Raw genomic sequence first — 24,471 nt, 5'->3', positions numbered from 1 at the left:
GGCGGCGACGGGGCTCGGTGGCGGCGACGGGACTCGGCAGCGGCGGCGACGGGGCTCGGCGGCGGCGACAGAGGGGCTCGGCGGCGGCGACAGAGGGACTCGGCGGCAGAGGGGCTCGGCGGCGGCAGCGGGGCTTAGCGGCAGGGCTCGGCAGCGGCAGGTCCAACCCCCCCCCCCCCCTCCCCCCCCCAAACGCAGGCCAGGAGCGGTGCGGCAGCGGCAGGCCCCCCCCCCCAAACGCAGGCCAGGAGCGGTGCGGCAGCGGCAGGCCCTCCCCCCCCCCCCCCCCCCCCCCCCCCCCAAACGCAGGCCATGAGCGGTGCGGGACCGAAGAGGGGGCCAGGCCGGAGGCAGCGACCAGGAGGTCGAGAAGTGCGGCAGCGGGGACCCCCCCCCCCCCCCCAAATCGGCAGCGGGGACCCCCCCCCCCCAACCGGGCGAACAAATCAGCACACGAAGCGGCGGGAAGGATGTATCGCCGCATCAAAAAGAGCTGGACAGACAGGTACCCTCTCCCCTGGGGTTACAGGGGGGCGTGAATTGGAAGGCAGCCTTTGCCGAGGTGGTGAGGGAGCAGCTGCAGGCAATCAAGGCAGAGTTGAAAGCAGACTCAGAGGCCGCAGTACAGGCAGCAGTGACCAGGGCCATGTCAGGGGTGCAGCAGGCTCTGACCAGATTGGAGGAGAAAGTGAATGCCCAAGGGGAGAAACTGGAAGCCCATGAGGAAACCATTAAAGAGCTGGAGAAAGCAGCGACCGACATGAGCGACCGGGTCACGGCCCTGGAGAGGGAAGTGGCGAGACTGGGTGCAACACAGGGGAGCCTGAAGGGAAGGGTAGACGACCAGGAGAACAGCTCGAGAAGGCAAAATGTTAGGATAGTGGGCCTGCCAGAGGGGATCGAGGGCAGAAATCCCACAACATTCGTGACTGCGATGCTGGGCTCCTTTGTGGGGGGGGGACACTTTTCCCACCCCACCGGAAATGGACAGAGCTCATCGGTCACTGCGCCCGAAGCCCAAGACAGGGGAACAACCGAGAGCAGTCATAGCCAAACTGCACCGGTACCGGGATAGGGAGACAATCCTGCGCTGGGCCAAGGAAAATAGAGCCTGCAAATGGAACGGGCACGCCATCCGAGTCTACGAGGATCTTGGAGCGGACATAGCTAAGAGACGGGCTGAGTTCAACAGAGCGAAAGCAGCTCTCTACAAGAACAAAGTGCGTTTTGGTATGCTGTACCCAGCAAAACTCTGGGTCACATACCAAAACAAGGAATATTTATTTACAGCCCCTGCTGAGGCGAATAGGTTCGTCGAGGAGCACGGGCTGGAAAAACGCCATGGGAGGTAGGGACGAGGGGCCCATGGCAAAGAGAAACGACATGCCGACGGGGGGGTGGGGAGGGGCGAGGCAAAGCCAGCCCCCTCCCCCCCCGGCAGGAACACCCAGAACAAAAAACAACCCACTGCCCAAGGGACCGCTCCAGGTGGGAGGCCAGGCCCCAGCACAAGGGAACGGGAGTATTGGAGAAGGGAGAGGAGAAGCGGGACAGCAACCTCCGAGAGGGGAGCCACTGTGCTAGCAGGAAAGCTAGCGACGGGGGCACGCAACAAAGCAGGGCCGCAGCGCACCCCCAACAGGGGGGAAGGCGCCAGGCAGGGGAGGGTGGGGATCACACATCAAAGACGGGAGAGCAAATGGGGACAGGAATAGGGGATAGAAGGGCAAAGGAGGGGAACACAGGGAGGGGGGAAAAGGGAGAGAGTGGGGTGGGGGGGGGGGGGGCACCCGGGGTGCGAGAGACCAGGGAGGGGAAATGCAGGGACAAAGGGACAAAAGAGGCCAGAAAAGGAACAGGGCCACAAAGTGCCACAAACAAGGGCTCGAAACAGGGAACCGCTGCAAGCACCCACCCAGTACAGTCTGTGGGCGAAGGGGCCCCCCAGAGTGCAGGGGACTACCCGCGTGGCGGACACACAGTGGACGGCCATGGCAGGTGCCCCCGGGACAAGGGGAAACCCCGGAGCGTAGAGACCCGACCGCATGGGGAGAGCAGTGATAGTGGCCATCCTGGACGGCCCCCTAACAAAGGGAAACCCCGGAGGGCGGGGGCGCGTCCACCAGATAAATATGGTTAATCCCACAGGAACGAGGGGGCAGAAGCCCCCCACCAGGATAGTCACCTGGAACGTAAGGGGACTTAATGGCCCAGTGAAGAGATCTAAAGTCCTCACCCACCTCAGAAACATGAGGGCTGACATAGTCTTCCTCCAAGAGACGCACCTGAGGGAGCAGGACCAACTGCGGGTAAGAAAGGGCTGGGTGGGACAAACCTATCATTCCTGTTATGGGACAAGGGCCAGGGGGGTGGCGATCCTGATTGGCAAGAGGACAATGTTTAGGGCGACAAAGACGGTTACAGACCCAGGGGGGCGGTATGTCATGGTCAGCGGGGCCCTGGATGGGGCGCCGGTAGTCCTAGTCAACGTGTACGCGCCCAACTGGGACGACACGAGCTTCATCCAAAAGACCATGGCAGAAATCCCGGACATAGCGACGCACCGACTAATCATGGGGGGGGACTTCAACTGTGTACAGGACCCAAAGACGGACAGATCAAACCCCAGAACGGGTAAAACCTCAAACATGGCAAGGGAACTCAGTCACTATATGGAGCAGATGGGAGCAGTAGACCCCTGGAGATTCGCCCACCCGGGGGAGAAATAATTCTCTTTCTTCTCCCCAGTACACAACGTGTACACCAGAATTGACTTCTTTGTGGTGGGGAAAACGGTGCTTCCAGGGATAGACAAGGTGGAATACTCCACAATTGTGATATCAGACCACGCTCCACACTACATGGACGTGCGGCTAGAGACGGGAAGGGCCCAGCGCCCCACATGGAGGTTGGACAGTGCCTTACTAGCTGACAAGGCCTTCAGCGAAAGAATAGCGCGGGCCATAGCGGAGTACACGGAGAACAACCAAAATGGGGAGGTCTCACCCTCCACGTTCTGGGAAGCGCTTAAGGCCGTACTAAGAGGGGAAATCATTGCCTACAAAGCGCAAAGAGATAGGGAGGAAAGGGTGGCTAAGCAGAAGCTGGTCGACTCCATACTGGAGGTAGACCGTAAATACTCCGAGGCCCCGACCGTAGAGCTCCTGGCGGAGAGAAAAGAATTACAAAGGAACTTTGACCTGCTCTCCACCAGGAAAGCAGTACACCAACTCCGCCAGGCACGCGGGGCCCTGTACGAACACGGAGACAAAGCCAGCCGCCTGTTGGCACACCAGCTGAGAAAGCAGGCAGCCAGCAGAGAACTTGCGCAAATCAGAGGTACCAGAGGCACGTGGGAAACAGAACCAGAGAGGATCAACGAAACCTTCAAGGCCTTCTACCAAGAGCTGTACACCTCAGAGCCCCCAACGGGGAAGGCTGGGATGAACCGGTTCCTTGATGGACTGGACATACCAGTCGTGGGAGAGGGCAGAAAACGGGATCTGGAAGCACCACTAGCACAGGGAGAGATCATGGAGAGCATTAGCTCCATGCAGACGGGGAAGGCGCCGGGACCGGACGGATTCCCGGCGGACTTCTACAAAAAATTTGCGACAGCGCTGGCCCCGCACCTGCAGGAGATGTTCACAGACTCGCTAGCTAGGGGCACACTGCCACCCACGTTAGCACAGGCCTCAATCTCGCTGATACCTAAGAAAGACAAAGACCCAACGGAATGTGGGTCATACAGACCCATATCTCTGCTGAACGCAGATGCCAAAATACTGGCCAAACTCCTAGCCAAAAGGCTAGAAGACTGTGTACCTGAGGTGGTCACAGAGGACCAGACGGGCTTCGTCAAAGGTAGACAGCTTACTGCGAACATCAGGTGCCTGCTGAACGTGATAATGACCCCCTCCGGGGAGAGAACACAAGAGGTGATCGTCTCCCTGGACGCAGAAAAGGCCTTCGACAGAGTCGAATGGAAATAACTCATAGAGGTACTGTAGCGGTTCGGGCTTGGAACAGGGTTCACCGCTTGGGTAAAGCTCCTATACAACGCTCCCATGGCGAGTGTACGGACCAACAATACCAACTCCCAATACTTCCAGCTGCACAGGGGCACCAGACAAGGATGCCCACTGTCCCCGCTGCTGTTCGCACTAGCAATCGAACCGCTAGCAATCGCGCTCAGGGCAGCAAAAAATTGGAGGGGGATCCGAAGGGGAGGTAGAGAGCACAGAGTCTCACTCTATGTGGATGATCTGCTCCTCTATATCTCAGACCCACAAAGCAGCATGGACGGAATCATCGCGCTCCTGAAAGAGTTTGGAGCCTTCTCGGGTTACAAACTCAACATGAGCAAAAGTGAAATCTTCCCAGTACACCCGCAAGAAGGGGGGGGGGGGGGGGGGGGGGGCAGCACTAAAGGGGCTGCCGTTCAAACAAGCCCAACATAAATTCCGCTACCTGGGGATCCAAATAGCCCATGACTGGAAAGGGATCCACAAATGGAACCTCATCAGCCTGACGGAGGAAGTTAAAAAGGACCTGCAAAGATGGAACACACTCCCGCTCTCCCTCGCGGGGAGAGTCCAGACGATCAAAATGAACGTATTGCCCAGGTTCCTCTTCCTGTTTAGATCCATTCCGATCTACATCCCCAAGGCCTTTTTCAAAGTGCTGGACAAGCTTATCATGGCGTTTGTATGGGGGGGTAAAAATGCTAGGATCCCAAAGAAGGTCCTACAAAAAACAAAAATCAGGGGGGGGCTAGCCCTCCCGAATCTACAATTCTACCACTGGGCGGCAACAGTCGAACGAGTAAGGGGATGGATCCAGGAGCCAGAAGCCGAGTGGGTACGTGCGGAGGAGGCCTCCTGCATGGGAACCTCCCTCCGGGCCCTCGCCACGGCAGAACTCCCATCCCCACCCAAAAAACACTCCAGCAGCCCAGTGGTGACAGCCACCCTCCAATCCTGGAACCAACTGCGGCAGCAATTTGGCCTGTACAAAATGTCGGACAAGGCTCCCATCTGCAACAACCATAGGTTCAAACCAGCACTGACTGACGCCACCTTCAAAAGGTGGAGGCAGGACCGTGGGACACTGACAGTCAGGGACCTATACACGGATGACAGGATCGCAACACTGGACGAACTGACAGAGAAATTTCAGCTAGCTGGGGGGAACGAGCTACGGTACCTGCAGCTCAAAAACTTCCTACGAAAGGAGACGAGGACGTACCCACAACTGCCACGACAGACGCTACTGGAGGACCTACTGGACGCAAGTATCCTAGAGAAAGGGAACTGTAGTGACATGTATGACCGACTGGTAGATAGGGACGACACCGTACTGGACGCAACAAGAAGGAAATGGGAGGACGACCTGGGGATGGAGATCGGGTGGGGACTCTGGAGCGAACCACTGCATAGGGTCAACTCCACCTCCACGTGCGCAAGGCTCAGCCTGACGCAACTAAAAGTGGTACATAGAGCCCACTTAACGAGAAACCGTATGAGTAGGTTCTTCCCGGAGGTGGAGGACAGATGTGAGCGGTGCCAAAGAGGCCCGGCCAACCACGCCCACATGTTCTGGTCTTGCCCCAGACTTGTGGAGTACTGGACAGCCTTCTTCGAGGCTATGTCCAAAGTGGTGGGGGTGAGGGTGGAGCCATGCCCGATAGTGGCGGTCTTCGGGGTTTCAGACCAGCCAGATCTATTCCTGGGGAGGAGGGCGGACGCCCTTGCCTTTGCCTCCCTGATCGCCCGCCGTAGAATCCTGTTTGGCTGGCGGTCAGCAGCACCGCCCAGAGCTGCAGACTGGCTGTCCGACCTCTCGGAATCTCTCCAAATGGAGAAAATCAAATTCGCTATCCGAGGGTCGGACGACTGCTTCCACAGAACGTGGGAGCCATTCATGCAACTGTTCCGGGACCTATTTGTGGCCAACGTACAAGAGGAAGAATAGTCGGGTGGCCAAGAATTGGGGAAAATGGACGGGAATCGGGGGAAGGTAGCCGGGGGGGGGGGGGGGGTTACGGGCTCGTTATGGGGATTTGATGGCAAGCCAAGGCCCAAAACCAAACTATAAATAAATGCCTATAAACATGTGCCTCGGCCATACTGGGGAATGTAAAATATGTATGCTGGCTAAAGGGGGCGGCCACAATTGTTGTTATGAAGATGCTTACCTGTAAATATTCATGTTAAATTTTTGTGTTTTCTTTTTTTTTTCCTCTCTAATAATTTGTAATCTGTCATATATAAAATATGAAAACTCAATAAAAAACATTTATAAAAAAAAACAAGTATTTTGTATCTATTTTCACAGTAAAAGACACAAAATCGAATCTCTAGAGAAAAAGTACCAAGAAAACTGATGAGATTAAAGTCTGGCAGGTTCTTTAAGGATGGTCTTAAAGGAAGTTGCTGCAGAGATAGTGGGTGCACTGGTTGTAATCCTCCAAAATTCCCTAGATTCTGGAAAGAAACTGAAAATGTAATACCACTATTCAAGAAAGAAGGGAGGGAGAAAGCGGGAAACTAATATTAGTCAGTCTAACATCTGTCATTTGGAAAATGTTAGTATTCGTTATTATAGAGGGAGTAATAGGACACAAAAATAATAATACATTCAGGTCAAGACAATATAATTTGGTAAAAGGGAAATTGTGTTTGACCAATTTATTGGAGTGCTTTCAGGATGTAACATGCAAGGTGGAGAAAGACAAACTAGTAGATGTAGTAGATTTCAAAAATGGCATTTGATATGGAGACATAAGATGAGAGTTCAGGGTATTGGGGGTGATAAGAGGATTGACTAATTGGGAACAGTCAGAAGAAATGGGTCATTTTCAGTTTGGCAAACCATAATTGGTAGAATGCCGCAAGGATCACAAATAAAGGGACACATTGATTGGTGATGTCTCAGAGGGATATGTAAATACTTTAGGACAGGTTGTTATTACGAGGGAAGAAGTGTTAGGTGTGTTAAAAAGCATTAAGGTAGACAATTACCCAGGGCCAGATGGCATCTATCCCAGATTACTGAGGGAGACAAGAGATGAAATCGCTGGGCCTCTAACAGAAATCTTTCTTTCCTTGTTGGCCACAGGTGAGGCCCCAGAGGATTGGGGGATAGCCAATGTTGGCCCTAATTTTAGAAGGGTAGCAAGGATAACCCAGGTAAATATAGGCCAGTGAGCTTGATGTCAGTGATAGTGAAATGTTGGAAAAGATTCTCGGAGATAGGATCTATGCACATTTGGAAGTGAATAATCTAATTAGCGACAGGCAGCATGGTTTTGTACGAGGGAGGTCATGTCTCACTAATTTAACTGAGTTTTTTGAGGAGGTGACAAAAATGATTGACGAAGGAAGGGCTGTGGATGTTGTCTATGTGGACTTTAGTAAAGCATTTTCCAAGGTCCCTCATAGCAGGCTGGTGCAAAAGATTAAATCACACGGGGTCAGGCATGAACTAGCTAGATGGATTTAGAACTGGCTTGGCCACAGAAGACAGAGGGTAGCAGTGGAAGGGTTTTTTTTCCGAATGGAGGTATGTAACTAGTGGTGTTCTGCAGGGACCTCTGCTGTTTGTAATATATATAAATTACTTGGAAGAAAACGTAGCGGATCTGATTAGCAAGTTTGTGGTTGATACTAAGATTGCAGGAGTTGCAGGTACTGATGAAGATTGTCAGAGAATAAAGCAGTATATCGATAGGCTGCGAAATTGGACAGTGAAATGGCAGATGGAATTTCACCCGGACAAATGTGAGATGATGCATTTTGGTAGATCCAATTCAGGTGGGGGCTATAAATTAAATGGCAGAACTATCAGGAGCATAGGCACACACAGATAACTGGGCGTTCAGGTCCACAGACCCTTAAAAGTGGCAGCACAGGTGGAAATGGTGGTAAAAAAGCATATGCCATGTTTGCCTTCATTTTAAAAATTATCTAAATGAATAATTAACAATGTACCTGCAATGAATTTTCAAATGGACTATGAAAATTGAACTGACCTATACTAATTGGAGTGTAGAAGAATGAGAGATGAACTTACTGAAACATGTAAGATCCTGAAGGAACTTGGCAGGGTAGATGGTGAGAGGATGTTACCTCGTGTGGGGGAATGCTTAACTCGGGGCACAGTTTAAAAATAAAGAACCTCTGATACAAAAGAGTAATGCAAAGTCAATGACAATGGTGCAGGATCAAGAAAAAAGGCAAAGATCAGTGGGACGCAAAGGGTTTACCCCAAATTAACTGGGCAGAAAAGTTGGCAAAACATTTGTGGATCGGCAAAAGGAACCTTTCTTATATGAGATGCGTAATGTATTCCTATAAAGTGAAGAAGTGGTATTGGAGGAGAATCTGGAACAATTATTAGAGATCAACGTCGAAAAGGAATTGTTTTTTTAAAAATCAGCATAACTCTATGAATGGGCTCTGATTGTATAATCTCTTACAACTTAAAAAAATACTGTTCTTGGGATGTGGAAGATATTGTCAAAGTAATATTTACTGTCCCTTATTGCGCTGAGAGCTTTGAGTCAACCATACGTACAAGGAGCAGGAAGCCATTAGACCCCTTGAGCCTGCTCCACCATTTAATAAGATCATGGGTAACCTCATAGTACTCTCAAATCTGCATTTCCCCCTCCCCCGAACCCCAATAACCTTTCATCCCCTTCCTTATCAATAATCTACCAACCTCGGCCTTAAAAACATTCAAAGACCTATGACCCTCAGAGACAAAATTCAACTCACCTCCACTTTAAATGGGCGACTCCTTATTATTTTAACAGTGGCCACTAGTTCTAGATTCTCCCATAAGAGGAAACATCCGCTCCACATCCGCCCTGTCAAGATCCCTCAGGATCTTTTATGTTTTAACCTTTCTCTTATTTTTTTAACTTCAGTGTATACAAGCCTAGCCTGTCCAACCTTTCCTCAGAAGACAACATACCCATTCCAGTTATTAGTCTGGCAAAACTTCTCTGAACTGTTTCCAATACATTTACATCCTTCATTAAATAAGGTGACAGATATTGTATACGGAACTCCAGATGTGACATGAGATTGGACTTGCATGTTAATTAAGTCAGGTAGAGGTAGTAGGTTCTTGTTTCTGAAGGGCATTAATGAACCAGTTAGACATTTACAGCAGTTGTGCACATTTCATGACCATTTTTCTGGTGAGAAGTTATAAACTGCCTGATTTATTGACTTTGACATATCCTGGCCATTATCTGGATTGATCAGAGTTCTGTTCTGTTGAAAAGAGATCCAAGAGGAAATAACTGAGGTTCTGATCACAATTTTCAATCTTCCTTAAATATGTAAATATTGCATGGGAGTGGAAAGCAGACAATGTAATACTCTTGTTCAAGAAGGGAGAATGGATAAACCAAGGAAGTCCATACTAATTTATCTGAGCCCAATTGTGAGAAAATGCTTAGAACCTCTTAATTTGAGATCACAATGATCAAACATGAGCAACATGTTTTAAAGGGAAGCACTGTTTAGAAAATTTTGAATAAGTGATTTAATTGGACAAATGAAAGGAATGTAGTTAAAACAATGCTTGGAATTTCAGATGGCATTCATTCAATAATGTGTATTACAAGAAAAATTCAGGTATCTGACATTAAATGAAAAGTGTCACCATGGATAGAGTTGATTGGCGGACATATAACTAAGACAATCATTTAGTCAAGTTGCAGAAGATTGGGAGTAATATACTCTTCGGGCTTCACTCATTCTTGGTATATATAGATGATTTGTATTTGGATACATGAAATACAGCTTCAAGTTCTGCTGATGCAAAATGTTAAGCTAATGGTGAGGAGGGCTATAAAAGATTTGGGGCACATATCGGCAGTTTAGTGTGGTTTGGACTGCAGAGGGAGATAGACTGAAACCTTCAATTCCCTTTGCCCTCTACCCCCCAACCTGTCCATAATCAGTGTAATTTAGAAGGCCTGTGTTCCCAGAACCCCCCACCACCAAATTGTTTGGCTGAAGGGATTTCAATGTCAGGGGGCAGTTTCAATCAGATGACAAAAGGCCATTGATGCAAAATGGAAGGCAAATGATGGCTTTTCATGGTGAAGGTGGAGTTTCAGTTACATGGTCAAAGCCACCGGTATATAATAGAAGGTAGATAGTGGTTGTAGCACTTCATTGTGGATACTCGGCCTGATAGCCTTGCTTTGTTACAGGGCAGACCTGGAGTCAGAGAGTCTGGGAGTGTATTGTCCCTGTGTTTTGGAGTAAACCTTGATAATAGCTAGTGTGAAATCCCACAAAAGAGTGCTGTTAAGGCAGGCATTGTCAAATTCTGGGGCGCGACCCGCGGGTGGGTGTCTGGAGCGGGTGGTAAGCGGGCAGGTGTCGGGAGGGTCGTGGAGCCGTCCGTCGCGGCACTCCCGATTGTGCAAATCCGCGCACAACAGCAGCAGCCGGCTTTTAATGAAGCCGGCGGCGAGCAGCCTTCAAAATGGCCAAGAACGGATTTTAAAAATTTGGCCGCACTGCGCATGCGTGCCCAATCAGTGCACATGTGCAAAACTATGGCATGCGCACCGATGATCGGGCACGCATGCACAGTGCAGCTGCACTTTTTAAAAATATGGTTGCAGCCTTTTTTTTTCAAGTTCGGGGGGACAAAGGGACCATTGGGGCCAAAGGACCCAAAACCATTTCCTCCATTTGTGTCAGCAACAAGGTGAGAGAAAATGTTGGGTCACTCAGGTCGGCCGGCGTGGGTCGCGAAGGTCGTAGGCATGTTAAATATGTTTAGAACTTTGATTAAGTCACACTTGGAGCACTGTGACAGTTCTTGACACCATATTGCAAAATGGACATAGCGGCACTGAGAAAGGCGGAAATAAGTTTTGCGAGATTGTTGCCAGGGTTCAGGGGATCTACCTATGAGGAGCAAGCTGGAGCTCTCTTTAGAAGTGTGTGATCTGTTGGAGGTCCTAATGATAATGAAAGGACAGACATAGAGAAAACGTTTCTACATGAATGAAATGAAAATCGCTTATTGTCACGAGTAGGCTTCAATGAAGTTACTGTGAAAAGCCCCTAGTCGCCACATTCCGGCACCTGTTCGGGGAGGCTGGTGCGGGAATTGAACCGTGCTGCTGGCCTGCCTTGGTCTGCTGTAAAAGCCAGCGATTTAGCCCATTGGGTAAGACCAGCACGAGGGACCAGAAATGTAAGATCAGCATTCATAAATTCAATAAAGCAGCTTGAGAGAGACCTCTTTACTGAGAGAGTGTTCAGAATGTGCAACTTGTTAACTCAAGAAGTAATTGAGGTGAATAGCAAGGTGATGTCAAATAAGCATGTGAGGGAGAAAGGAATCAAATGGTTGGTTGGGCGAGATGATAGCAATACTTGGTAATCTTTTGAGGGAAAATTGCATGGAATGGAGCATTGAGATTGGTTCCAGGTTTCCGCAGCAAATTGATGGCATAGTCACAGTAAGCAGAATGGCCATCTTTTATGCTATGCATTGGTAGAGAAAGTTTTCTGTGGCCTTTATGCTTTCCCACCAAGAAACCACTGACTGTGCTGATTGTTGATGGGATCAGGGAGATTGGCCTCCAGGAGAATGCCTTCGGTGATGGATAGATTTGTGTGTGTTTCTTAATGATTAAAGCCCTTCTGTACTTTCATTTGAAAATAATTATTAGCCTAATAAAAAAAAAAGTGGTGGAAATATCATATAATACTCAAGTGAAAAGGGAAGAGTTAATAGTTAATGTTTTGGATCAATTCATTGTCCCTGTTCTGCTGTTATCTACCTTTCCTACAAATCTCTTTTTAACAAACAATTTTATTGAGGTATTTTAGGCATATAGAAAAAGTGACCATGTACAGTACAAAAAAAAAGTCAAGACTGATGCTTACTCCTCTGCGAAGAAGTCAATAAATGGCTGCCACCTTCGGGCGAACCCTAGTAACGAACCTGTCAAGGCGAACTTGACTTTCTCTCGGACAAGAAAGCTTGCCATGTCTGATAGCCATATCTCAGGCCTCGGGGGGGGCTTTGAGTCCCTCCATGCTAACAGTATTCGTCCCCGGGCTACCAAGGAAGCAAAGGCCAGAACGTCGGCCTCTTTCTCTTCCTGGACTGCCGGGTCCTCCGAAAGCCCAACGATTGCCACCTCTGGGCTCATTACCATCCCAGTTTTCAATACCTGGGTCATGACATCTGCGAATCCCTGCCAATACCCCTGAGTTTAGGGCACGACCGGAACATGTGTACATGGTTAGCTGGCCCTCCGGCGCATCTAGCACACTTGTCCTCCAGCCCGAAGAATCTGCTCATACGGGTCACCGTCGTGTGGGTCCGGTGCACGACCTTAAACTGGATCAGGCTGAGCCTGGCGCATGTTGCGGTCGTGTTTACTCTGCTCAGGGGCAGCAGGGTAGCATGGTGGTTAGCATAAATGCTTCACAGCTCCAGGGTCCCAGGTTCGATTCCCGGCTGGGTCACTGTCTGTGTGGAGTCTGCACGTCCTCCCCCTGTGTGCGTGGGTTTCCTCCGGGTGCTCCGGTTTCCTCCCACAGTCCAAAGATGTGCGGGTTAGGTGGATTTTCCATGCTAAATTGCCCGTAGTATCCTAATAAAAGTAAGGTTAAGGGGGGGGGGTTGTTGGGTTGCGGGTATAGGGTGGATACGTGGGTTTGAGTAGGGTGATCATGGCTCGGCACAACATTGAGGGCCGAAGGGCCTGTTCTGTTCTGTACTGTTCTATGTTCTATGTTCTAGGGCTTCTGCCCAAATACCGTCCTCCAGCTCTCTTTCCCCCCCCCCCCCCCCCAGCTCCTCCTCGCACTTAAGCTTCAGGTCCTCGGACTGCGTAGCCTCAGCCCTCATTAGCTCCTTGTAGACGTCTGAAACTCTACCCTCTCCCACCTCTCCCCGAGAAACTACCCTGTCCTGCCACCCCTTCGGTGGGAGACATGGGACCGACGGCACCAGTCTGCGTACAAAATCCCTCACCTGCAAGTATCTAAAGTCGTTCCCTCTCACCAGCCCAAACTTCTCCTCCAGCGCCCTCATTCTTCGAAAGCTCCCTTCCAGGAACAGATCCCCCATCCTCACAATCCCCGCCCTCCTCCACAGTCGATACCCCCCGTCCATGTTCCCCGGGGCAGATTGGGGTCCACACCGATGCTCTTACCTCCCCTACATGGCTCCTCCACTGGCCCCAGATCCGAAGAGCCGCCACCACGGGCTGGTGGAGTACCGTGCCGGCGGAAGCGGCAGAGGCGCAGTGACCAGGGCTGCTAAGCTAGTGCCCCTGCATGAAGCAGCCTCCATCCGCTCCCAAACCGACCCTGCACCCACCATCCATTTCCTTACCATCGCTATGTTGGCCGCCCAGTAATAGTTGCTGAAGTTCGGCAACGCCAGCCCCCCTTCTCCTCTGCTCCTTTCAAGCATTACCCTCTTCACCCGCGGGGACCTCCCTGCCCATACAAATCCCAGAATAATTTTATTCAGCCTCTTAAAGAAGGACCGCAGGATAAAGATGGGGAGACACTGAAAAACAAACGAACCGCGGGAGAATCGTCAACAGTCTACACCCTCCCCGCCAATGACAGTGGGAGCGCATCCCACCTCCGGACCTCCTTCCTCACTCGTTCCACCAGTCGGGACAGGTTGAGCTTATGCCACCTGAATCCCCAGTCCCATGCCACCTGAATCCCCAAATATAGGAAACTCTCCCCTACTAGCCTGAACGGCAACCCCTTCAGCCTACTCTCCTGCCCCCTCGCCTGAATTACAAACATCTCGCTCTTCGCCATGTTCAGTTTGTATCCGGAGAACCGACCAAATTCCCTCAGGGTTGCCATAATACCGTCCATCCCCACCATTGGGTCCGATACATATGACAGCAGATCATCCGCGTATAACGAGACTCTATGTTCCACTCCTCCCCAGACCAGCCCTTTCCAGCCCCTAGAAGCTCTCAGTGAAATTGCCAGCAGCTCAATGGCCAGCGCAAACAACAGTGGGGAGAGAGGGCAGCCCTGTCTTATCCCACGGTGCAGTCTAAAGTAGTCCGGTGTCATCCGATTCATCCTTACACTCGCCTCCGGGGCCTGATACAATAGCCTAACCCAGTCGATGAACCCCATCCCGAACCCGAACCGTCATCGTACCTCCCACCCGACCCGGTCAAAAGCCTTTTCAGTATCCATGGCTACTACTATCTCTACCTCCCTACTCTCTGGGGGCATCATAATCACGTTGAGCAGCCTTCTTATGTTGGCCACCAGCTGTCTCCCCTTTACAAACTCGGTTTGGGCCTCCATAATTACATCTGGTACACAGTCCTCAATTCTGGTCGCCAAAATCTTGGCCAGTAACTTGGCATCAACGTCGATCAAGGAGATCGGCCTGTATGATCCACAGGCCTCCGGGTCCTTATCCCGTTTCAGAATGGAGCGAGATGGTGGCCTGCGGCATTGTTGGGGTAAACTGCCTCTGTCTCTTGCCTCGTTAAAGACCTTGGCCAGCACTGGCCCCACTATCCCGGCAAATGTTTTGTAAAACTCCACCGGATACCCGTCCGGCCCCAGGGCTTTACCCGACTGCATGATCTTCAGGTCCCCCCAATATCTCTTCGATCCTGAACAGGGCCCCCAGTCCATCCACCAACCCCCTCCCCACTCTTGGGAAGGTCAGTCCGTCCAGGAATCGCCTCAGCCCCCCCCCGGTCCCCCAGGTTGTTCCGAAGTGTACAGCTTCCTATAAAAGTCCCAAAAGACCTTGTTCAGCCCTGCTAGGTTACCTTCCCCATCCACTACCCTCCTTATTTCCCTAGCCGCTTCCCTCCTCCTCAGTTGCTGCGCAAGCATTCTACTGGCCTTCTCCCCATGCTCATAAATCGCGCCTTCTACCTTTCAAAGCTGCTCAACAGCCTTGCCTGTAGTCAGCACCCCAAACTCTGCCTGCAGCCTCTGTCGTTTCCTGAATAACTCTAGCCTTGGGGATTCCGCGTACCTCCTGTCCGTCCGTAGTATGTGCGTCTCTCCCCTATCCGTCCTGTCCCTGTACGCCCATATTGATATCAGCTCCCCTCTCATCACTGCCTTCAGTGCCTCCCAGAGCACCGCTGCCGAGACATCTCCAGTATCGTTCACCTGCAGGTAACTCTGCATGCATTTCCTCAGCCTCTCGCACACCGCCTCGTTCGCGAGTAGTCCAACTTCCAGCCTCCATAGTGGGCGCTGAAAGCTGTCCTGACAAAACTGCAGGTCTACCCAGTGCGGAGCATGGTCCGATATGGCAATTGCCGAATATTCTGCCCCCACCATTCCGGCCAGCAGGTCCCTACGGGACTACACCTTGTGGACGTGGGAGTAATATGAGAACTCCCTCGCTGTCGGCCGGCTAAATCTCCACGGATCTGCTCCCCCCATTTACTCCATGAACCCTCTCAGTTTGTTTGCCATTGCTGGCAACCTACCAGTTCTTGAGCATGACCGGTCCAGGCTCGGGTCCAGGACTGTATTAAAGTCCCCACCTATGATCATCTTACACGAGTCCAAGTCGGGGATCCTCCCTAACATCCTCCTAATAAAATCCACATCGTCCCAATTAGGGGCATACACACTGACCAGGACTGCTCTCACCCCTTCGAGCTTACCCCTCACCATAATGAACCTGCCACCCCATCCACAACTGTGCCGTCCGCCTCAAATTGTACCCTTTTATTAATCAGGATCGTAACCCCCCTCATCTTAGAATCAAGCCCCGAATGAAAGACCTGACTGACCCAGCCCTTCCTTAACCTAACCTGGTCTGCCACTTTCAGGTGCATCTCCTGCAACAAGACTATGTCCGCCTTCAGAACCCGCAGATGCGCAAACACACGCGCCCTCTTTACTGGCCCGTTTAACCCTCTAACATTCCAGGTGATCAGCCTGGTTGGAGGGCACTTCGCCTCCCCCCCCCCCCCCCCCCCCCCCCTTTGCCGATCAGCCATCCCCTTTCCTTGGCCAGCCCCCAAGCCATGTGTCGCGCTTCCTCTGGTCTGTCATACATATACCCCACATATACTTAAAAGCTCTAACATGAGTCCAAACATCCTCAGCTCAGGGCCAGCCCTTCTTAACGAAGTCCACCGCCTCTTCGGGTTCGTCGAAATAGAGGTGCTGACCCTTGTATGTAACCCACAGTCGTGCCGGAAAAAGCAGCCCGAATTTCACCTTGTTTTAATACAGTATCTCCTTCACCTGCCTGTAGTCTCCCCTCCTCCTGGCCACTTCCGCTCTCAAATCTTGGTACACACGCAGGGTGGTATTGTCCCAAATACAGCTTTGTGTGCTCTTTGCCCATTGCAGCACCCGTTCCTTGTCCAGGTACCTGTGAAAGCGTACCACCATCGATCGTGGGGGACCCCCTTGTCGTGGCTGCCTCACCTGCACTCTGTGTGCCCTGTCCACCAACGGCGGGCACGGGAACACCTCGTTCCCCAGCAACTTCTGAAACATACCCTCCACAAATGCGGCAGCGTCTAGCCCCTCTGCGCCCTTCGGGAGGCCCAAGCGAGATCTGTTGTCCAGGTCCTCCAGCCTTTCCAGCAGCACTTTTTGCTGGTCCCTCAGCCTCCGAATCTCCACATCCGCCACTGTTTGAAAGTCAGCCTGCTCCTCCACTGACTTCTCCAACTTCTGGAACTTCTCAGACTGATCATCCAGCCTTTTTCCCATCCGATCAATCGACTTCTGAAGCGGCTCCAAGTTGTCACGTTTCAAAGTCAAAAAGCCCTTCTGCATAGTTTGCAGCAGCTGCTCCATTGTGGGCTGGGCTGTTGGCTCCTTGCTCTGAACACCAGCCATGCTGGTCTCTCTCACAGCCTCCACTGTGCCCTTACTCGACAACCTCTGCTGTTTACGGTCCCTCCGGCTTCTTAGGCCCATACAATTCTGTATGGGTCCTGTGCCTGAGTACTATTGCTTTCCAGTTCCGCACTCAAAAGTGCAAAAACGTCAGGGGAAATGGTCCAAAAGTCCGACCAAAAGGGAGCCACCAAATGTGCGACCTACTCCCTCATAGCTGCCACCGGAAGTCCTTTCCTACAAATCTAAATGTGAATTAGACTTGATTTTTAAAAAATTCTTTCATGCAATGTGGACGTCGCTGACGGGGCCAGCATTTGTTGCTCATCCCTAATTGCCCTTGAACTGAGTGCTTTGCTAAGCCATTTCAGAGGGCAGTCAACCACATTGATGTGGGTCGGAAGTCTCATGTAAGCCAGACCGGGTAAGGAAGGCTGTAGGCAGGTTTCCTTCCCTGAAGGGCATTAGTAAATGGAATGGGTTTTTACAATAATTGATGATAGTTTCATGGTCACCATTACGGAGATTAGCTTCATATTCCAGATTTATTAATTTAATTTAAATTCCACCGACTGCCATAGTTGGTTTTGAACCCGCCATGTCCCTGGAACATTAGTCTGGGCCTCTGGATGGCTGGTCTAGTTACATTATCACTATGCCTGGTTTCTGTTACCCAGACGTATGCTCACACTTGCCTTTCTTTTGCCAATGACAGTAAAATTAGCCAACCACAGGCACAAAAAATTAAGACAAAACCTAATGGCTTATTTTAAAGTCTACACTAGCTAGGCCTTAAGCAGAGAAATAAACTGCAGTTCTAGTGTGACATTTTGAATAATCTTCCAACAAAATATTTATCCAAAGAGTGCAGATTGACCGTCCTGCTACTGAGACTAAAGGACCAAGCTTAACCATCACACTCTAACCTGCACACTGAGTTTGCTTGAATTTTCACATCATAAACTATCCAATTCAAAAGCTGATCACACTGCTATCGACCCTATCTCTTTTTCTTTTTAAAAATAAATTTAGCGTGTCCAATCCACCTAGCCTGCACATCTTTGGGTTGTGGGGGTGAGACCCACGCAAACACAAGGAGAATGTGCACTATTTCTTTTTAAACATGGCTTAAGATTAAATGTAGAATCAGATGTGTTGTTGTGAGAGATTTTCTCCATTACGCCTGTGACATTGAGTTTGTACTCCAGGTTGCTCACCCACCTGTTTAAACACTGTTCAACCTTTTAAAGAGATTAAATAAGGTAAGGCAGCGATGAGCTGAGGTTTACCAAGTTACTGATTAATTGTTTATGGTCTTTTTAAGCATTATGGTTATGTCTTCAGAGGCCAGTTTTTAACCTTGTGTAAATGTTATATTTGTTTTCTGTTAGTATTGTACTAAGTGTTATGTTGTACTTTAGTCCGACAGCTGCCAGTTTCAGAATGGAGGTGGACCTCAGTGGTATTAACAGGGCAGCCGTGCCAGTCCTCTCTGCCCCTGCTGTGGAAGTGAACTCTCTGGGTAAAGCAGAACCAGAGAAACCCCGCAGCTCCAGCACCCCATGCTCTCCAGTCAAGCGAACTGTGCCTAGCTATCAGATTCTTCACATGGACACCAACTACTTGGTTGGCTTTACTACAGGTGGGGAACTTTTAAAGTTGGCTCAAAGGTGGTCAGGCAATGAGCCAAATTCAGCAGAAGCTTTGCCCAGCCAACATACTAAGCAGCAGGATGCAGGAGTGGCTAGAAGTTCTCGCATCTACAGAACCAAGAATCGATACTATCAACCGTACGAGATCCCAGCTGCAAATGGCAGAAGACGACGGCGAATGCCAAGTTCAGGGGAACGAACTGTCAAGTCACTTTCCTTTGAACCCAACAAATGTCTACGTGGCCCTTTACCAGTTTGCCTCATTAAGGGAAAGAGGGCCCAGTCAAAATCCTTAGATTACCTAAACCTAGATAAAATGAATATTAACGAGCCAGCAGATACAGAAGTACTACAGTACCAACTACAACATCTCACACTGAGAGGGGAACGTGTATTCAGCAGAAATAAAACTTGAAAAAAAAATACATTGCTTTATTCAAGATGCACAAGGAACAACACTGGGCTTAAGGGAAGTCAGTGGCGGATTTGCCCGAATTTCATTGTGACTGATGGGAGTTGACGAACTGGACAACTTGACAGTAGATATTTAACTTCCTTAATGGAATATTGATTCTATACAAACTGCACCGTGGTGGCTGTAAATTCAGTGCCCCTTCTGATAGGATTAATGTGGGTTAGATAGTGTAGGTGGAATATGTTACATCCCAGAACGATTAGAAACAATGTACTCCAATGTTACTGGTAAATGGTTAAATGGTTGTCTTTTGTTATGGCAAGAATGATATGAAATGGCTGAAGTACTGCTAACTGTTTTGTAGCAATAATAACCTATAGTCAAAACTAGTCTTCAGTTTAACTTATTTTCAGCATTTTATGATTTAGACTTTAATTGAATAATAACTGCATATGCACCTATTATTGGAAGGCATTTGAAATCTGATCTAATTAAATATAGCTGTTCAGGTACTATCCAATGAAAACGTTTCATTTGAATTGACTATTTTGCAGTTATATAAAGGTTCCAATTTTTCTTGTCTGCAGTTTAAACTGATAAATATTTGATCTGCATTAGAAAGCAACTACTTGCAGGGAAATGGTCCTTATTGCCCATTTGCACTGGTATACTGACAAGCTGTTCTTTAATTACTTCCGGGGGTTTTGTTTTCCAATATTTGTAGAAACAATTTCAATAGTGATTCTTATTTCCCAATTGCTCTGCACAACTCAACAGACTTTGTGAGGGGAAGTGCTGAACACCCACAGTGCAGAATTTCCCATGGTGTCCTTTGATACCAAGTTACGATGCTGAGCAAGTTTTCAAATGCAGCAAAAATGTCAGCAAAGCTATTTGATTCAATACTTTCCCACCCAGCTGTTTCACAATTTACTATTACTTTTCAGCATACAGTGCAATTTAAATTGTAGGGGAAGGTTTATCTCTCTAAACTGACACTTTTGGAACAGCTGTCTGATCCTTCTTCGGTACCACGCAAGTGTCTATTATTTTAAAAACCTGCTTATATTTAAGTTCAATGACATGCAACTAACTACCATCTTTTTTTCAATATAAGAAAGTGGGAGTTTATAAAATGGATGGGATGGGAGAAAAAAATTCCTGTATTTGCAGAAACTTGTCAGCAACTCTTCAGCTTTAGATGTATTTTTAGAAAGCTGAATACTCAGATGGTATTGCTAGACGTAGGATAATACCGCACAACACACTCACCGGGATTAATTGTTGACTTTTATTTGCCAATCGGAATTTGTACTTTGGGAAGAAAAGATTGTAGAACATTCCTAAACTAAAATTGCGTTAATTAACTTTTTTGCATATTTTTTCATTCATCCATCCTTTAATACTAATATTTAATTTATATTGCCGTTTATCTGACAATTTAATTCAACTTGATCAACAGTCCACTGAAGCTGTGAAGTGACTGTTTAATTTAACTGACTATCCATTATTTATAGCTTAAGCCAATTTTGCCAAAGGTTTTTTTTATTTGCTTTCGTGGCTATTTGTGTAGCTTTTATATATAGATGCCTGGTACAAATAGGCTGACCGGTAATTATTTAGGATTAATGTACAAACCATAATACTGGGAGTTGAAACACTCTATGCAGTGGGTGGTCAGTTCCTTTTAACATTTTGACTCCGCTGTTGCTTTCCAGAATTCCAGGTGTGATTCTTTGATACACTGTTGTCATGGTGGGAGCATGTCGTAAAAACCTCTGATCTGCTACTGGTGCCCCAATAACATGTCTCCAATTTTTTGAGGGTCACTTTGCTGGAGCATCTGTCCTTTTTTTCCCCTTTTCTAGTTGCATCATTTACTACAAGCTCTAATCTATTTTTTTCAACGTACCTTATTAATTATTAGCAATTACAGAAGCCATAATAAATCCAAACAAATGGATGGTTGTAAAAAAATACTGAAAATTAAATAAGACACAATCAGCAAGAGCAGCATATTTCAATATTTAAAAAAAATACTAACAGGCTCTGCCAATAACCTTCAAAGGTTAATCTCATTCAGTGTTCTATTAAAGTTGAGCATTTGTTGTTCCAAAACCTGAATTGTTCTGCGCCTAAAAGATTGCAATTTCCATAAACGATTGAATTTGTTTCATGTAAAAATAGTTGATATCGATATGATTTCATTTTTGTTTCCAGACCTCTGCCCCACATGTAAGAACATTGCTTTTGTTACCAACACAGCTTCTGGTTGTTGGGAGGAATCATTTTTGATTTCTTTATTAATCCCACATCACTGACTATATTGAAAATATTTAGTTGTATAATCACTGATAATATTAAGGAAAAGCTTGTAGTTAGATACTGTGGCATTATTATTGACCAGTGAGCTGAGTCTAAAGTGTCTATTGAAATGTGGTATTAGCATAACAAAACAGTCTTTCTAGAATCACATTTGAATTAAACAAAAGAACCAATTTATGTTCTGGCCTATGGAGAAAATCTTGATTATGGGCAGTTGGAGCTTAAATAGTTTTGCTTTAAATACATTGTTCACATCAGTAGACTGCATATTTCCTGAAGTATGTTATTGAACTGGACCAGAAACCTGAATGTGCGAGTGTAACTTATTTTCAGCCCAAGCTCGCTTCTCTCCGAATCTAATAGTCTTTCAAATTTTGATATACAATGGGGAAACGCTGTATCAATAATTTAAATAACTTTTTCACATAATAAAACAATTGCTTTTATAGTTGCTGAAATTATTCTAACATTGCTAGAATATATTTTTATTTTTAAAATACCGTATGAAGGCTTTTCCATGCTGCTAATCAGTTGAAGAGCGAAGTCATTGCAGCAGTTGGTGACGAAATTAGAGTACAAACGGCTACTGTAACACTAAATGGTGTTGACTCATAATTCAATTGTAAGCTCGAGATGCCAGCTTTTCCCCCCAAGCAACGGATCAAATATGTACGAGCAGAAGCTGCTCATATTGATTTTAAAAGGGAATTTGGATCATCCAAGTTTTGAATGGGGTCATCAATGCAATGAGATCACCAATGTCACAATAAGAATGCTTGTTCAAACCTCAAGTCAGATTGCAAGTAAATGCCATTCACAAAAGAAAACCCCCAGTAAAGCTTGAGCAGCATTTAGAGCTATGTGATATTGGACTGAATAAACATCTTCTTTTGGAGTTTAATTTGTATATCATGATGCTGAAATGTAGCATTAGCTTCAGTAGACATTACTGTTATTTACTGTTATGGCATTATTAGTGTGACTTCAGCTACCTTTAAGAACAGTTTGACAATAAAACGGGATGTGATCACTTTGAGCAGCTAGCTGGAATGTTGTTAAATAGTTTATTTGCCCAATCCTGATGGCCTTTTCAGGTGAGTTGTGAATGTCACTGTTTGAAATCCATGGCAATTGGAATCTGGTCAGTCACCTCACCAAGTAGTATAGAAATCCACTGGTGCCACATTACATTCAGTGAGAATCCATGGCAACATCAAACCAGGTGTTAAAACAGATTGTTCCACACATTTTACTCAGTGAATTACGGATTCTGCAATGAAACACTATATATAAACTATGAATGATGATTATGGATGTACTTTTTTTTCCTGTGTGATTGCATCAGTATAAAGCTACAACGTTGCCATGTGCTGTATCAGTTGTATGTGTCTCTTAGTAAAGTTAGACAACATTTAATCTTTGATCTCTGAATATTTATGACAATGAAAGCTTTGGATGATGCATAGTTTCCCAGAGTTAACCTTTTCAAAGATAAACCTGGGAGCTGTTAAATATAGGGTAGAAATTGAAGTGACTTTTTTCTTTTTGCAAACATAGAAAGAAACATAGAAAAAATAGGAGCAAGAGGAGGCCATTCAGTCCCTCAAGCCTGCTCTGCCATTCATTATGATCATGGCTTATCGTCCAACTCAATAGCCTAATCCCGCTTTCCCCAAATCCTTTAATCCCCTTTGCCCTAAGTGCTGTATCCAACTGAATATTCCATGTCCGGAGCTGATTTTATGATATGTTTTTTAAATTTTGGTGGCCTACTGAAACTTATTTTTTGTTGGAGTGGATGGTTATTGATTTCTTTATGTGGTGGTTAACCATCTGCTGTGCTGTATAAGATTAGATCATACTGTGGAACTCTGGTTAATGTATGCCAAATTTTCTGAGAATTGAGCCCAAAAAAGTGTATTTTGGAAACCGGAAACACATTTGCAAATACAATCACTTATCCATTCCTCCCCAATTCCCCATCATGGTTTTATTTGAAAAACACTCATTAAGACTTCTACTTTTGTTACTATCCCATGTGAATATTTTGCTTACATTTCAAAAAACTAGTAACTAAAATTATTTCTGAGTTCAATAAATTAAAATATTCTCATAGTTTTACATTTTTAAAATCTGCTCCCTAAATCCTATTTGTTAATCGAAGAAACTCTGCAGAGAAATAAAGAATGAAAAATAATCCTGTCCTCTAATTTATTTTCCATTATTACTGCCTATTTATTCTCATCTGAGTGGCTTCAACGAGGATATAGCAGGAGATTGATCTGAAATCCCTTAAGGCAGCACTTGCATCACATCCTGGTCTACGGCTCAGAGTTGTGTTGAGGTGAGTTTCTCTGCCAGGATACAATTGGAATGGGATTATTTACAGAATATAGCTCCAGCTACACGTATTTCACACCAAAACTATGCGCTGGGTCAAGTGTGCTGCATGTCACCTCTGGATAGATGCGGGTCTATTTGAAAGGACCCTTGAATAATTTGAAGCTTTCTCTGTATCCTCTGGGAATATCTTCTATGAATAGGGACTCAGCAAGGGATTCCCTCTGAACTGACTCATGGTTACATAATGCCATTGGGCCACTTGGCATTAACTAGTGGAATAGGGACAATGTACTGGATTGTTGGTACATTTATTTTACCACCAGTTTTAGTTTATAGTAGTGATAACCCACCTTCTGTGCAAATCAACTTATAATCATAAATGCTCATTACTCCAGGAAGGATTTGGATACTTAATGTGTTTATAAATATATAATTTTGTATCAAGTTTAATATATTGTATACAATCTTCAGCAAGTCATAGATGAACTGAATAAAATAACTGCATATAACCAACAATAAAGATAATTTCCAAACTACGTTGAGCTGCCTTTTGTGTCATCTTTTAGTCAATTGTCACAGTGTTGACTTTAATGTAATGGGAGCTGCTTGATGAGTAACTAAAACAGTTTCGTGAATGCTCTTTAACAAGAAGTCTTACAACACCAGGTTAAAGTCCAACAGGTTTGTTTCAAACACTAGCTTTCGGAGCACTGCTCCTTCCTCAGGTGAATGAAGAGGTATGTTCCAGAAACATATCTATAGACAAATTCAAAGATGCCAGACAATGCTTTTGCGGGCATTTGCAGGTAATTCAGTCTTTACAGATCCAGAGATAGGGGTAACCCCAGGTTAA

General features: G+C 47.1%; 1 protein-coding gene across 4 annotated transcripts in view; it reads left to right on the top strand.

Moving 5' to 3' along the window:
• The window catches only part of macir (macrophage immunometabolism regulator), a 36,686-nt gene extending 12,532 nt beyond the window's left edge, over nucleotides 1–24,154 (top strand). For all 4 annotated transcript variants that reach the window (XM_038805161.1, XM_038805160.1, XM_038805162.1 and 1 more), the window contains exon 2: nucleotides 18,305–24,154. In XM_038805161.1, the coding sequence (XP_038661089.1) occupies nucleotides 18,327–18,950 (624 nt within the window). In that variant the 5' untranslated portion in view covers nucleotides 18,305–18,326 and the 3' untranslated portion in view covers nucleotides 18,951–24,154. The remainder of the gene's footprint in view (nucleotides 1–18,304) is intronic.
• The last annotated feature ends 317 nt before the right edge of the window (nucleotides 24,155–24,471 follow it).

Source organism: Scyliorhinus canicula, chromosome 8 (genome assembly GCF_902713615.1).
Source record: "Scyliorhinus canicula chromosome 8, sScyCan1.1, whole genome shotgun sequence".
In the NCBI taxonomy this organism is placed as follows: Eukaryota; Metazoa; Chordata; class Chondrichthyes; order Carcharhiniformes; family Scyliorhinidae; genus Scyliorhinus; species Scyliorhinus canicula.
The sequence above is the reverse complement of the archived record's forward strand: the minus strand, read 5'-3'. Positions and strand labels throughout refer to the sequence as shown.